Genomic DNA, 16,216 nt, shown 5'->3' on the forward strand with positions numbered 1-16,216 from the left:
CTCAGATTTTTAAAATATAAATTGGTGCTACTTCCCACACTAGGACCCAGGAGGGGTTATACTCTCGTATTGATGGTTCCTCATAGGAAGACCCAATCAAACTATGTATCTAAATCCCAGGCCTGGTGGATTGGGAAAGACTGAAGGTAGACTGCAGTCACTAGTAGACCATTGACCTGTTTCCAGCAGGCTGTCAATTCCAGCAAAGAATACTGGACTAGGCAGACCTTGTTCTGATCATGCAAGGCGCTTATGTCCTTAAGCAAGAGTTTATTTTTGGGATCCTGTAACCATTAGGACTGACAGATTAATTATGCCTTAAGTATTCATTCATTCTATTTCCATACACTTATAGAAAGTATGCTCTTTACGGTATGCACTTTTACTCTGTATATCTGAATGCACATTGGAACATGGAGATTCAGAGACTTGTGTCTTGGGTGGTATACAAATACGTTAAATAAATAAATAAATGTAGATGACTCAAGACCAAAGTCAGACCACCCCGCTATAGACTGCATAAGGTTTGGCAGTACACATACTGGTTTTGCAATCTGGATTTGGCCACAATTGAGTGACTTGGTGGCATAAAGCACTGATCATCTCCATGTATGGATTTCAAAACTTGAAAGTGGTACATGCCACATGTCCTCAGTCTTACTGGGCATGAAAATAGTTGTGATGTGATGTACTGAATGTGGACTGTTCTATATCCAGGATGGAACCTACCTTTTGAGATCTGCAAATGGAGGCTCTGCTCTGTTTTCCTTTTGTGCAGGGAGTACGGTCTGTAGGCATGCAGAATACATTCCCTAAAGGTATTCTGTATTCAGGCATATGGAGTAGGGTGCGTAGGGAGCGTGGAATTGCTCCCTGGGAAACCCATGCATCGCTGGGAAAACACATGGGCTTCTGGAGATTGTAGTAGTCCCACACAGGACTTCTCAAAGGGAAGCCCCACCCTGAACTCTGATCATCTCTGCACCACCCAACCACCCCCATGCCAGCGCTGGGTGGGAAATTAAAGCTCCCCCCCAAGGATTACTATACGGGGCATTGCTTCATGGTCTCATTCCTCATGGTGGGGGCAGGGCATGCCAATTTGGGAATTCCAAATTTACTGACTTGCACAGGCCTACTTAACAGTGGAATTTTAAAGTTCTAGCTGGAAGGCACCTATCCTCTTTTCCACCCCTTGCAGCCCAGAAAAGGAGGGTAGGGTTTTTTCTTTACCCTAATCCTCCTCCTATGTTTGTTCCTACCCCACTTTGGGAGCCAGGGTAATCGCCACAAACACCTTTCTCCCCCTCCGTGGTGCTTTCCCCATCTGACCTAAATACCTCTGCAAAGTGTTTGTTCTCTGAGGAATCTCTCTGGTCCTGCGAGAGCTCATGCTGGCTGGCAGAGCCGTACCTTCCTTTACTTCCCACATCTCATGGTGCCTCTGTGGGCCAGTTATGGCTCCACTTGTCAAGGCTGCCCTGCCCTGCCCTGCCCTGCCCACTTCACACCACCTCTCAATGTCTGATAGCTGGGACAACACTAGAAATGAGTGAACCCCTGTGGTGGGTTATCTGAGATGCCCTACCCTCAGCTGCTCTCTGATGGTTGAAAGCATGGGCAGGGACATCCTTTTTTGGCTTGTCTAGGTTTTGTTGGTTCAGCTCAGTTAAAGAAATGCTGCAGAATATGCATTTCTCTTCTGTCCTTTGCACAGGTTTCTGTATGTTTGTGCTGAGTCTGGTGAAGAGGCATTATCGTCTGCAGTTTTACATGGTGCGTACCCATCCCTTAGCTGCTGAATTTGTTCTCAAAATAATGTGCAGTATTAATCATTTCCTTTGTGTCACTGTTGGATTGGAATGTTGAAAATACATAAACACAAATAAGTTGTTCATTCTGCATTATTGATATGAAATGAATTCGAGTTGTGATAATATGCCTAAGGCAATGTGTAGTCATAGGTTAGCTTTATGGAAGATTATTTCTGTGAGGCCTAATTGTACCTGGCAGGCTAGACTGTCAGTTACACTTCAGGAAAGGTGAAATTCTTATTTTCTGCAGACATCTGTCAAATCTTTGCAAAGTGAAAACATGAAAATATTAATATTAAAATGCATATGTAGAAGCCAGAGATCTAAATTTTCATTTCACCTCTGCGTCAACAGTAAAGAAATAAGATTTGTTCAAAAATTCTTAGAAGTCACCAGTGGTTTGCTTCTTTCTGTATATATACTTTACTACTACAGCTGTGTTGAGATGCTTCAACACAACATGGTCTAGGATGGTTGCGGACTTAGGAACATAGGAAGCTGCCTTATACTGAGTCAGACCCTTGGTCCATCTAGCTCAGTACTGTCTACACAGACTGGCAGTGTCTTCTTCAAGGTTATAGGTAGGAGTCTTTCCCTTCTTTAACTTGTAGATGCCAGGGAGGGAACTTGGAACCTTCTACATGTAAGCCTGCAGGTGCTCTTCCCAGACTGTCCCCCTCCCCGAAGGTGAATATCTTATAGAGCTCATGTGTAGCCTTCCATTCAAATGCAAATCAGGGTGGACCCTGCTTAGCAAAGGGGACAGTTCATGCTTACTACCACAAGATCAGCTCTCTTCCCCATGACAATTGCCTGGAATTGTTTCAGATGCTAGAAATGTAAATCGAAAACCTCAATAGGTGCACTAATAGCTTTAGCATGCAAGTTCAAGTGTATTTAGAGTTAAGACAACTCTTCATCAAAGATCACAAGAGACCCTACGACTATGGATGCATATACTGTGGGTAGCACCCAGAGTAAGATATGTGCACATGGAACGCTCCCTCTTGCACATCAGGAAGAGGAATTGTTTTCACTTATTCCTTCCCTCCCTCCCCCTGGCCCACCAAAAATTTGTTCCTGAGGGTTATGGGACCTTTGAGGACATATTTTCAACAGACACAGGGACTGCAGAAGGAAGGAGAGAGCAGCGAAAACTGCTCCCCCTCACACGTGTGGAAGTGTTCCACTCATGTACATCTTACTCTGGATGCTGTGTTATGTATGCTGCAGTGATCATAGGCATTGCAGTAGGGTATATCCACGTGTAACTAGTTCGCATAACTTATTTGTCCACATGATTGCATTGCTAGTGGGGTACATGTGTGAAACAGCCTTCAATGTTCTGGAACTCTGTCAGATTTTGGATGTACTGGAAATAGTTAATCATGTACAGGTTTTACCAGAGATGACAAACTGCAGTTTACTTATAACTAGGGACTCCCCTCTTTTCCTAGGCAATTTAGATTCCAAGTGTAAGTTACTAACTTCTGTCTTGACATATTCCTGTAATTACGTAGCATGTTTCACTATAACTTTGTCATTGACATTTTAATATTCTAATTCTAAATTGTCTTGTGTATAACAAGAATATCCTACTACTTGCCATCTCTCTTCTATTTCATTCTCATTAACATTAACATAGACCTTTAAGAAGTCTCTTAATTACAAGGTGGAAGAATGGTAGCATCCAGTGGCAGCGGCTGCCATATGGGACTGTGGGGGGCAACAATGCTAGTTGTAAAAGCCACACAGTTTATATTGCATTTGAGTAAGCCCATTTCCAATGGGCCTACTCATGGGTAACAGATGCTGAGTGATTTGAGCCACTCAAATCGAGCAGCATCCAGCAGCCCTCCTACACATGCTCAAAAAGAAAATGGCCCAAAGCTGGTAAAAGATAACTTGCAGATAGTGTCCAGCCAGCCAGGGGAGAAAAGAGGCTGCCAGTCTGCTGGGAGGCAGGGAACTTGCTACTTCCTCCTCCTGCTGCTGCATTCTCTTTTGCCCTTTTAGGTCTAATCCAGGGAGACGGTGATACAGAGTGCCCAAAGCAATCAGGTGAGGGAATAGCCTTGATTAGCAGACTACTCCCTCCAATAGCAGAGCAGGGGAGGAAGCTGCAGCAGTTGGAGGAGGAAGCAGCAAGTTCCCTGCAGCATATTGGTGGCCTCTTTTCTCCCCTGGCTGGTTGAACACTATATGTTGTTTTTAGACTACCTACAGATCCACCCCTTCTTCTGTCCTTTTTTGGGGTGGGGGGCAGCATCCCCCCCCCGCGCTTGTCATTACTGACTGGCCGCCAATGTTAGCATCTCTGTTAGAAATATTTTTGTAACTGTCTTGTTTTGTCTTCAGAAATTAACACTTCTAGATTGTGATACACAGTTCATGCATACCTCTTGTCTCTTAGAGTGTCCGTGTAGCTCCTTCACCATATATCTTTAGATGTATTGATCTGTGGTGTTGTCACTAACTGTTGTGTTATTGCACTGTTAACAGTTCGCATGGACTCATGTCACTTTGCTGATCACTGTAACTCAATCCCATCTTGTCATCCAAAATCTGTTTGAAGGCATGATCTGGTAAGGGGACAGTCATTCTTGCAAATCTATACTTATATCTCACTTGTATAAATAGTGCATTTATGAGATCTGATTGTTGTTTTTCAGTGTCCCCCCTCCCAGTATTTAGTGTGGCATTGTCTAAAAAACCTTAGGATCAACAGGAAAGTAAATGATGGATGTTGCATTGTGTGAATATGGTATTTGGGGTGTGTGTGTCACTCTTGCACTTCTGTAGTTTTAAAATTTAAAATCTTTGTCCTCTGATGTCCTTGCTGCAGTTTCACTAATATGAAACTGGCCTCAAAATATTGTATAACACTGCTGTCGGTTATTCTGATTCTCCTCCCACCCTGGTCTGGCATCTTGGAGGCAAAATAAAGTTTCTTGGAAATCCAGTTGATATTGGTGGTACTTGATAGGGGTGTGCACGGAACTGGCTGGCCCGGTTCGAGTGCAGTTCGCACTCGAACCTGACTGGACCAGTTTGGTGCAGCCCCCCCTTCAAACCCCACCTCCCGGTTTGGTTTGGTCCGGGCGGTGTTTCGTAATTTTTTAAAAAAAATTCTTTTAAAAATTCATTTACCTCTTGCCCCTTCGGGGGGCTTCCTAAAGGCTACGGGTGTGTGTGTGTGTGTAATCCGCAAAGGTTCCCCCTCCCCCCGCTGGCCTCAGTAATCACTGCTGCGGCCTGTTTTGCAGTAGCTTCTGGCCCAGGCATGGCGACTATCTTGCCTGCCGCCGCGCATGCGTGAATGGCCTCTGCAAGATGGCCGCCATGCTTACTTACGGAGGCCCGAATGGGCCAGAAACTACTGTAAAATGGGCTGCGGCGGTGATTACTGAGGCTGGTGGGGGGAGGGGGAACCTTCGTGGACCCCCCCTACAGCCTTTAGGAATCCCCCCCAAAGGGGCTAGAGGTAAATGCAATGAATTTAAAAAAAATAAATAAATTCGTGAACTGGCGGGGGGTGGGCGGGTTTGGTCTCAGTCTGGACGGAACTGGGGGTGGGGTTTCGGTTCGACCCCGAACCAGTTCTCACATCCCTAGTACTTGCTTTCAAGGTCTTTAGGATTAGAATACAAGGCCCAAATTATTACAAGACGGATGTAGCTCAGCAAGTATAGAATAATGCCATTTCCCTCAAAACAATTTTGTGTGGTTGTCCCAGCAAAGCTGGTGAAATTTATGGCTAAATTGAATACTGGATAGGAGTGGGGTTGTTCTACATTTAAGAAAATTATTCTTTTTCATTTTGTAGTTGTCCCTGGCCATGATCCAGAGAACTGTGACATTAGTTCACTGAGTCAAAGAGGGCTTTAAACTTGAGGAAAATTAACAGCACTCCTCCCTGCTCCCAAACTCTGAGGCACTTCTTTTGAAATTGAGGGACGTTTCAAAAGCAACTCAAAAGCCCCACCGCCCATTGAGGTCACTTGAGGAGGTCCGTCTCCAGTTGCCACCAACTCGTTTGGTGGCTACACAGAGACGTGCCTTCTTGGCTGCTGCCCCGAGATTGTGGAATGCGCTCTCTGCTGAGATACGATCCTCCCCATCTCTGGCAATTTTCGAAAAACACCTGAGAACACATCTCTCCAACCAGGCTTTCTCAGCTTTTTAAAACTTGTTTTTAAATTGTTCTGATTATTTAATTGTTGTTTTATGATGTTTTTAATTGTTAATCATTGTTTTTATGCTTTATAATTTTTGTTTTACTTATTAACTGATTTTAATGGTGTTTTAATGTAAACTGCCCTGAGCCTTTTGGATGGGCGGTATAAAAGTTTTAATAATAAACAAACAAATAAATGCGAAATGATATGAGGGCCAGCTGCTCAAAGAATGATAGTTAACACTTCTACTGGCCCTAGCAGAAGCCTCTTCCCAAGCAGCCCTCTGAATCCTGTTGTCCATTGTCCAGTAGCCTCTTACGGCTTAATGGAAGCCAGGCCGCCCTTTGTAAGACAGGCCCCTGGCTTCAGATTCCTTCTTTTGTTTGGCTTGGCAAGAGGAAGGGCATACGGTGGGGGCCACTGCTGATGAATTACAGTCTGCTGTAACTATTTGAATTTCATGTACATAGGATATATGTCTGTCTCTCCCGTATACATGGGTGCTCTGCATTCATCCTTTTTTCCAGGCATCTTTCTCCCCACAAATTCCACATCTTCCAAAATGTTTGGCATACATTTGCACTGTACAGAATTCCCTTGTATAGCAAGTCCATCTCCGAATGATCATCTTGTAAATGTTTGTTTTCAGGCTTGTGCCCAGCCTTTAAAAAAATGAATAAATCCAAATTATTCTGTTGTGAGGGCAGATTGTCATGACTGCAAATTGGCCAGACATTTTTTTTACAAGCTGTTCAGTTTTCATAATATTGTTTGAATTGAAACTTTTTTTGCATTTCTCCCCATCTTTAGGTTTCTTGTTCCAATCTCAAGTGTTATTTGTAATGATATAGCAGCTTATGTCTTCGGCTTCTTCTTTGGGAGAACTCCATTAATTAAGGTACAGAAAATGTGTCTACTAGAATCCAAGAATATTGTGGAGGCATGTACTCCGATCATCACGCAGACCCTGTTTTTGATCCTGCCACTGGTGCAGTTATGGTTGGTGGGGACAGGGCCATTTCAGTAGTGGCCTCTCCCCATCTTTGGAATGCTCTCCCAGAGGTACTTTGTCAGTCTCCCCCACTGAAGAAATTAAACTCTTGGTTTTTCAAGAAGCATTTTAAAACTGGTTTTAACTGGGTTTCTGCTCTTACTCCTGATTTTGCCTGCCACAATATCTTGTTTTGTCTGTTTTGTTATTTGTGGTGTTTTTGTTTAAGCCACTCCGAACAGCTAGAGGGGCAAGACAGAAATATTATAAATACAATCATCCCTCGCCAAACATGAGGGTTCAATTCCTGGAAACGCTCATGGTTGGTGAATTTGTGTTTGGAGAGCCTTTGGTTTCAATGGCAAACAGGGTTAGGGGAATCACAGTCTCAAAGCAACTGAAAAAAAGGTAAAAATTCAAAAGAATCCTGCCCCCTGACCCCCAGGAATAGCTGCCCCCTAGTCCCCATAAATTCCCCCCAACCCCGAAATTACCCCCAGAAAATGGTGGTGGTTGTTTTTAAGCACCAAACCGCAGCTACTCAGGTTGTGGTTGGCAGTCACAATTTCCCAGTCCCAGATATTCAAATCTGCGATTGGGAAAACGGCAATAGGCGAAGGACGACTGTAAATATGTTTCTGCTTGTGCAGTTATAGCTGCTCAGCAAATGTGTACTGTTGTTCTGGGGAAACTGGGGGCTACGGTGTATCCAGGTTGAGCATCCCTGCCTCACATCAAGCCCATCTTGAGAGTGCTGCTCCTGGTTCTGCTGGGGACACCAAGTGTCCCTATCTAAGCCCAGCATAGTATCGTTCCAGCTGTTGTTTCTGGTGTCTGCCTTATATCTCCCCTTAGATTATGAGCCCTCTTGGGACAGGGAACCATTTCTTTCATTCATTCATTCAATTAAATTTATTTAATTAATTCGAGTACTCTGTCAGAAAGTGGTATATACATATTTTTAATAGTAGTGTCTATTTGACTATTTTGTTAAGTTTGTCAGAGCATCTCTTCCTGTTACAACAACAATTCAGGACTGGCTATGTACAGAATACTAATGTTTTTTCTAGTGATCAGGGTGCATTAGCTGCAGGAGATACAACCTCTTTCCTCTGTTTTTCCCGGCTCTCATGCCACGAAGGTGTGATTGCTGGAAATGTCTGATCCTGCTAGCATTGCTAGTAGGGATGTGCACCGGACCGGTCTGGGGCCATGGTAGAGGCCTCCGAACCGGTCCGGATTGGGGCCGGTCCGGTGGGGGGGGAGAGTTAGCTTTAAGGGTGGGGGGGTACTACTTACCCCTCCCGCTGCTTTCCCTCCTCTGGCACTCAACTTTTTAGCAAAGTTTTTGGGGTGGTAGCGTTCCTCCCTGCCGCCCCAGCCCCCATCGTTGCCCAGCAAAAGGGGAAGTTGAGTGCTTGCATGTGCCTGTGGCGGCGCACGCACGCCTGTTACATAGGAACATAGGAAGCTGCCATATACTGAGTCAGACCATTGGTCTATCTAGCTCACTATTGTCTTCACAGACTGGCAGCGGCTTCTCCAAGGTTGCAGGCAGGAATCTCTCTCAGCCCTATCTTGGAGAAGCCAGGGAGGGAACTTGCAACCTTCTGCTCTTCCCAGAGCGGCTTCATCCCCTGAGGGGAATATCTTGCAGTGCTCACACATCAAGTCTCCCATTCAGATGCAACCAGGGCAGACCCTGCTTGGCTATGGGGACAAGTCATGCTTGCTACCACAAGACCAGCTCTCCTCCCGTGTGCACCACTCAAGGCACACGTTGCGTGCGCACGCAATGTGTGATGTGTGCGGCGACGGGTGCGCGCGCCGCCATGGGCACATGTGTACACTCAACTTCCCCTTTTGCCGCGCAACGACGGGGGCAGGGGCGTCAGGGAGTCGAGCGCCAGAGGGGGAAAAGCGGCGGGAGGGGTAAGTACTACCCCCCGCCCTTAAAGCTCCATACCCCCCAGTGCTGGACCGCACTTCTGTGGTTCCGTGCACATCCCTAATTGCTAGTGCTCTTGTCAGAGTGATGTGTAATAATCTGGTTTAGCAATTCTTGGGCTCCCATTTGATGGTGCCCATCATGTCGGATGTTGGCACCATCACATTCTTCAGCCCCCATTTGTGTAAGGATTTTTTGTTAAACATAGAGTGGTGGTTAAATAAAGGGTGAGCACCTCCCCTCCTGCACCTTTTCAAACTGGTGGCTCTCTTCTGTTGAGCGGAAGGAGAGCAACTGGCCCTAGCTAATCCCAGCACAGCATTCCTCCAGTGGTGGTTGTTGGAGTCTGCCTTGTGTTTATTTTTAGATCGTGAGTCCTCTTGGGATAGGGAACAATATTGTTTGTTTTTTCTATGTTAACCACTTTAAGAACTTTTTTGGTATGAAAGTGGTGTGTGTATGTGTGTTCTCTCTCTCTCTCTCTCTCTCTCTGAGTAGTAATAATTTGCCATCACATGTTGCTACATGGAATGATTTTAGTAGTACTGCTATTTAAAGATTGCTGAATATTAGTTGAATATTAGGTGTAAACAACAGATATTCTAATATTATTTTCTGTGTGTGTTTTTCCTGCTGCTTGGACTGCAATTTGAAAAATTTCTTCTGTAATGTCAACGTTGTAACTTGTACATTTTCTCTCTCTTTGATCAGTTGTCTCCCAAAAAGACCTGGGAAGGATTCATTGGTGGCTTCTTTACCACAGTTGTGTTTGGATTCATTGTAAGTGGTTGTGCCCCTCTTCATACTAATGTTGTCCTCTTTGGCACCTAATCTGAAACTGGCAAGAGAGACTTGGAAATGGTGCCAGACTGTTGTAGCTTTGATGCATTGGTCTCCTAACAAATAAAGGCTTGGAATACCACTCTGTTGCTACTGTGGGTTGCAAGTAGCAGACTAATTGTATAATCACAGCTACAGACAACTTTGCTGCAGTGGAAGTGAGTTGGTTAGGTGTAACCAGCTTGGTATGTAAGCAGGTCATCTGACCTAAGCACCTGGGTAGAAGATATGCACATTATCTTCTAGAGCACTTTTCTTATGAGGCAGGGCTACAACACCTGGGGCTATTTAGTTTAGAAAAAAGACTGCTGCGGGGAGACATGATAGAGGTCTATAAAATCATGCATGATGTGGAGAAAATGGATAGAGAAAAATTCTTCTCCGTCTCACATAACACTAGCACCAGGGGTCATCCCATGAAATTGATTTCCAGGAAATCTAGGACCAACAAACGGAAGTACTTTTTCACACAACGCATAATCTGCTTGTGGAATTCTCTGCCACAAGATGTGATGACAGCCAACAACCTGGATGGCTTTAAGAGGGGTTTGGATAAATTCATGGAGGAGAGGTCTATCAACAGCTACTAGTCGGAAGGCTATAGGCCACCTCAGAGGCAAGATGCCTCTGTGTACCAGTTGCAGGGGAGCAACAGTAGGAGAGAGGGCATGTGATGACAGCCAACAACCTGGATGGCTTTAAGAGGGGTTTGGATAAATTCATGGAGGAGAGGTCTATCAACAGCTACTAGTCGGAAGGCTATAGGCCACCTCAGAGGCAAGATGCCTCTGTGTACCAGTTGCAGGGGAGCAACAGTAGGAGAGAGGGCATGCCCTCTTCTTCTGTAGGCTCCCAGTGGCATCTGGTGGGCCACTGTGTGAAATATGATGCTGGACTAGATGGTCCTTGGGCCTGATCCAGCAGGGCTGTTCTTATGTACCTGGAACAACTATGGCACAGCAACCACACTACTACAGGCAACTCATACACCAGACCTTAGACAATAGGAGGAGTGAAAAGTTATGCTCTTGCATGGGATAGACTAATTGCAAAGCTTGAGAAACACTCAAGTTGTCTTAGTCCTTATAGATGTTTGTTGTGCCTTTCAGGTTGCCTACCTTTTGGCTCAGTATCAGTATTTTGTATGTCCTGTGGAATACAGTAGTGAAACTAACAGATTTGTCACGGAGTGTGAACCTTCAGAACTGTTCCAGTTACAGAAGTACTCTATACCACCATTGCTGCAGGTTGTACTAAGAAGGGTGAGTAAAACTGAATTAAAGCTGAATCGTATTAGATCAAAACATGAAATGGAATGCTTCTTTAAGAGACTGAGTGTCTAAAGGGCCCAGTTCTCCTGTTGGTTTTTATCCTTTCCTTTTGGCCTCCAGAGCAAATAAAATTGCTCTGTTGGCACAAAACAGCCTTCACCCCTTTTGCTCCGCATGTCTGCTATGATATGCTGGATCAGTGAAATTACTGTTAAATTCCTCTTGGTTTGACTTTCCTCCTCTTCTTCTCAGAAAGTTTGTCTCTGATTTTGATACACTCAAATGATGCACTCAGATTTGCTGAAGGAACCAAGGTAGAAGCACAATAAGAGGAAATGTGTGCAGGTGGTGGCCTGGTTAGGAGCATCCATTCTGAACATTTATGGCAAGACAATGAACATATCATTCGACTGTTTTCTGGGAGTGGGCAGAAGTCTGTAACTGGCTCCCTGCACCTTCTTGAGATCCTCTGGAACACCCCAGAGTGTCACTACCGTTTAGACTGTAGGGGTGCCTGTCTATGGAGCTGCTGACTCACATTTGAGAGCCTGTCTGAATGCTTGGCTCTGTTCCTATAGTTAAGTTTGGCTGATCACTTTTAGCACTTGCCTCTTGATGCTCATTCGGGACTTTTAAGTTCTGACCAAGTTCCTTAAGCCACCCATTCTTGGAGGTGCTCTCCACATGAAAAGGCTCATAGCTGTGGTAAGAATCTTTTATGGACCCCTAAGAAGTGCTTCTTGTAACAGTCTGTCTGAAGCCAGCTCCAGCCAATCATGTCTTTGGTATGTGAGATTTGGGCTTGAGTCTGTTGCAGTCTGTAGCTGGAAAGGGAGCGACATCATCTGGATAGTGGTTCCATCATCCATAAATTGTGGGTTCTGCGCCTGCGCAGATCAGCTTCGGGTAGAATTCCTTAGCTGCTCATGACACCAGCAACCGCCTGTCACATGTGACTGTAGTAGCCTCTAGTGGCGGTTGGGCGTCTCTGCAATCAGTTTCTTTCTGACCGCCATTGCAATCAGTACTCAGAGATTGTTGCTCCTTGAAGAAAGTTTGTTTTTCGTTTATTTGGACTTCTGAACTTTGGACACAGACTTTGACAACTCTTACGGATACTCCTTTGGACGGTGTAATTTCGGATCATTTGGCTTGAATTTTGCATATGGACTCGGCTTCCCTCGTGGACACTCCTTTGGATTTGTTGCGATTTCTGATTTCCCCCTCTGACGACGGAACGGACTCGGCATCCCTCACAGACACCCCTTCGGATTTGTTGCAATCTCTGATTTTTTCCTCTGACAATGGAATGGACGACTAATTTTCAAAAATGACCGAAAGATCTGGTAAGACAGATGGCTCGGGGAAGTCTGGGAAGGACAAGACAACCTTTAAGCGGTGCACTAACTGCCGCGGGAAGATTCCCTCAACAGACGGCCATGCCCTCTGCTTGTTCTGTTTAGGAAAGAGGCATGACACAAAATCCTACTCGGTCTGCGTTACTTTTAGCAAGCAGACTTTAAAGAATCATGCAGCACCCCTTAGGGTGTACTTGCTTGAGGAGTCTCTGGTGCCTAAGATGGCTACAGAGAGTACTGTGCCGAGTCCTGCTCCGAAAGGGCAGTCTAAGACCCCGAAGGAGGCTGGTTCCTCGAAATCGGCAGAGAAGGCCTTGACATCGAGTGCTTCTGCATCGAGGGCTACGACATCGAAAGCTGCAGCGTCGACCGCTTCGACCTCGACTGCATCAGCCCCTTTTAAGCGACCGGAGGATCGCCATTCAAGCCACAAGAGGAAACACAGGGAAAAGCTTTCAAAGCAGGAGCCGCCTCCTAAGAAGCAGAAGCAGTTAGAGCTGGTTGTGGAGCACACTTCCTTGCCTTCGCATCTGCAGAATTACGTCATCCCTCGACGGCGAGCGGCATCCTTATCCCCAGCGCCAACACCTCATCAGTCTCCATTGACTCCACTGTCTCGACATTGAGACCACTCGGCGTCGAGGGAGAATAGACAGGAGACGGCGGTGCCTTTGATACCAACTTCTCGACACCAACACCACTCGGCATCGAGGCCGGCGTCTACAGACTTTGCTGCTCCGGAGTCGACAGTTACAGTTATTCTTGACACCGAACTCGACATCGTACCAGACATTGACATTATGCCTGACGTCGACCTCGGCGTCATGCCCTGTGAAGAGAAAAATTCAGGGGTCATCCAATTGCCAACATCTGGAATGTCCCCTGTGACCACGCCAGGGCAAAGAGAGCTTTCTCCTGGGGGCAGGCTGGCACACTTGCTTAATTCGGAGGAGAGTACACCTACCTACACCTTTACTGGTTTCAATGAAGGTGACTATAATGCTCTGCATATTCCTAAGACGCCCTCTCTTTCAGCAAAGGCTACACCTGTCATGGGTCTCCTACCCAGAGGTGGTTGGGGAGATTCCATAATAATATCTCGAGAGGACTACTCCCTTTTCACGAGATGGCTGGAAGAACGGGGATGTACCCGCCCCCTGTAAGAGCACATAGCACGGAGACTGTGTAAACTGTCATGCAAGCTACTAGAACTGAGACACCTGTGCAAACTGCTGTGCAGCCTATGATTCCTGTGCAGTGGATGGAGACGGCCGTCCAAGCCTGTGTACCGAGACCGACTCAATGTATGGTTTCACTTCAGACGTACTTACCACTCAGACCAGAACTCACACTGCCAGCGCAGCGATCAATTTCGTCGCAGACTGATATGCCACTTACGTCGACCCAACCGTTGCTCTCCGTTCTCCACCAGGCAGCAACACAGACAGCTAAGGAACCAGTTTGAGTGACCTCTACAGTTGTAGGCAACTCACCTGTTTCGTCTAGAGGAGATGACGACGACGACGATGATATTGAGGATGACTATACCTCAGACTCAGCAGAAGGTGATCCTGAAAATCCAGAGACTCCTTCACTCCCGGATCCACTCGGATGTTGCAGCAGTTCCGTCAATTTCTCCTAATGAGGAAATGAAAGGTTACCATCAGCAGGTAGCAGAAATGGCTCGAGTACTGGGTCTACACCTCAAGGAAAAAACAACTGACTTAAAGGACCCCATTTATAATATGATGCGGTCTGCCGTGGGCCTCCAGCCAGTTTATCTGCCTATGTTGCCACATATTTCAAGGGCTGCTAAGTTGGCTTGGGAGGTATTACAGACTTCAACACCTACTTCCAAGCGACTGGAGGCTCTATATCAGGGTGTCTCAACGTGTGGGTCCCCAGATGTTGTTGGACTTCAACTTCCATCATCCCCAGCCCCATTGGCCTTTGGTTGGGAATTATGGGAGTTGAAGTCCAGTTACATCTGGGGACCCACACGTTGAGAAGCCCTGCTCTATATCGTATTCAAGAGGAGGAAAATGCTTACCTGGTGCACCATCCCGCTCCAAATTCTCTGGTAGTAGATTGTGCGACAACAACTAAAGGCGGTAAGCGACATACAGCACCGGCAGATAAAGAAGGCCGCAAGCTGGACATGTTTGGCAGGTGGACTTACTCGACCGCATGCTTGTCTATCAAGATAGCTAATTATGTAGCTTGCCAGGCAAGATATACGCATTCCCTCTGGGAGGCTTTGTATGATCAGCGCGCTGCGCTGGAGCCAGGGGAGTTTGTCAGGAGGTTCGAGGCGATATTTGTGAAGACTGCAGCCACCCGCCAACAATTGGCGAATGCAAAGCACCTAGCTGAATCTGAGTCTTGGACTCTGACCTCGTCTATTGTTTTAAGAAGGCATGCCTAGTTGCGTGCAAAGGGTCTCCAACAGGACATGAAGGATCGGATTGAGACACTGCCATTTGATGGTGCTGGTCTCTTCTCTGACAAAACGGATGACAACATGGAGCAGTGGAAGAAATCTCGGATTACAGCTCGGTCTTTCACTAATTCCAGATATACTGGTAAAAACAGACCTTACAGTCAGTATACTCAGTACGGGCAGTATCAAGCTCCTCAGGGTTCCTATCGTCGTTCTGACAGGAGGGACTTCAAACGACCTTACCAACGTTTCAGCAATAACAACAGACGACCCTATTACCAGAGGAATAGGGCAAACCAAACTTCTCAAAATAAGAGAACGCCACACTTTGATCAGCCGTTGAGCCCACCAACACCAAGCAAAGTACCTCATCTAACCGAGATCAAGCATTTGAGTACCAGGAACACCATCTCCTTGAACACCGCCAGAGTAACCATCAAGCTGGCAAGCCATGCCCAAGCATGGCACCATATAACATCGGATCAGTGGGTCATACGCATAGTTTCAACGAGATATGCGCTGGAGTTCAAGGAATACCTGCCGTTCCTGGGAGTGAAATACACTCCGGAAACACCGATATTGAGGGAAGAGGTGCAGAAGCTCTTATTGAAGGGAGCGATATCACCGGTGAGGTGGGCTTTCAGTCGGATGGGATTTTATTCTCGCTACTTCCAAATCCCCAAGCGCGACGGGGGCATAAGACCTATAATGGATCTGTGAGGCCTGAATCAGTACATCAAGTACAAAAATTCAGAATGACAACGTTGCAAACCATCCTTCTACTCCTCCATGGGGAGACCTGGATTGCAACGCTCGACTTAAAGGATGTGTACTTTCACATAAGCATTCAGCAGAATCATCACAAATATCTACGCTTCACCATGGGGAGCAAGATTTACCAATACAACGTGCTTCCGTTTGGGCTAGTCACTGCCCCCAGAGTGTTCACAAAATGTGTGGCAGTGATAATAGCCCATCTCAGAGTACAGGGTGTGTCCATATATCCGTATTTGGACGATTGGCTTCTGACAGCCGAGACAAAGGAACAATTGCTGAGGCACATGAGACGTGGTGACGAACCTGCTGGAGAACCTGGGAGTGCGGATCAATTGGGAGAAATCCTTTCTCAAGCCGGCAAAGCGCCTGCAGTACATTGGCGCGGAGTTGGATATGTCAGCCCAGAAGGCATTCCTCCCAGTAGCTCGGTTTTCCCGTCTGCGTGCCCTGATTTACTGTTGTCAAGAGAATCCCGTACAAAAGGCAAAGACAGTACAGATACTGTTGGGTCTGATGGCGTCCTGCACCACCACAGTCCTGTACGCGAGGTTATGGATGCGCAAGCTACAGCTCTGGTTTCTGAGAGCCTACAAGCCGAG

The 16,216-nt window shown here is 46.2% G+C and overlaps 1 protein-coding gene across 1 annotated transcript in view; it reads left to right on the plus strand.

Moving 5' to 3' along the window:
* CDS1 (CDP-diacylglycerol synthase 1) overlaps nt 1–16,216 on the plus strand; it is a 63,529-nt gene that overhangs the window by 28,892 nt on the left and 18,421 nt on the right. Inside the window, exons 6-10 of the mRNA XM_053255727.1 lie at nt 1,718–1,776; nt 4,317–4,399; nt 6,803–6,890; nt 9,643–9,711; nt 10,881–11,033. Coding sequence (XP_053111702.1) covers nt 1,718–1,776; nt 4,317–4,399; nt 6,803–6,890; nt 9,643–9,711; nt 10,881–11,033 — 452 coding nt within the window. The remainder of the gene's footprint in view (nt 1–1,717; nt 1,777–4,316; nt 4,400–6,802; nt 6,891–9,642; nt 9,712–10,880; nt 11,034–16,216) is intronic.

Source organism: Hemicordylus capensis, chromosome 5 (genome assembly GCF_027244095.1).
Source record: "Hemicordylus capensis ecotype Gifberg chromosome 5, rHemCap1.1.pri, whole genome shotgun sequence".
NCBI classification, from domain to species: Eukaryota; Metazoa; Chordata; class Lepidosauria; order Squamata; family Cordylidae; genus Hemicordylus; species Hemicordylus capensis.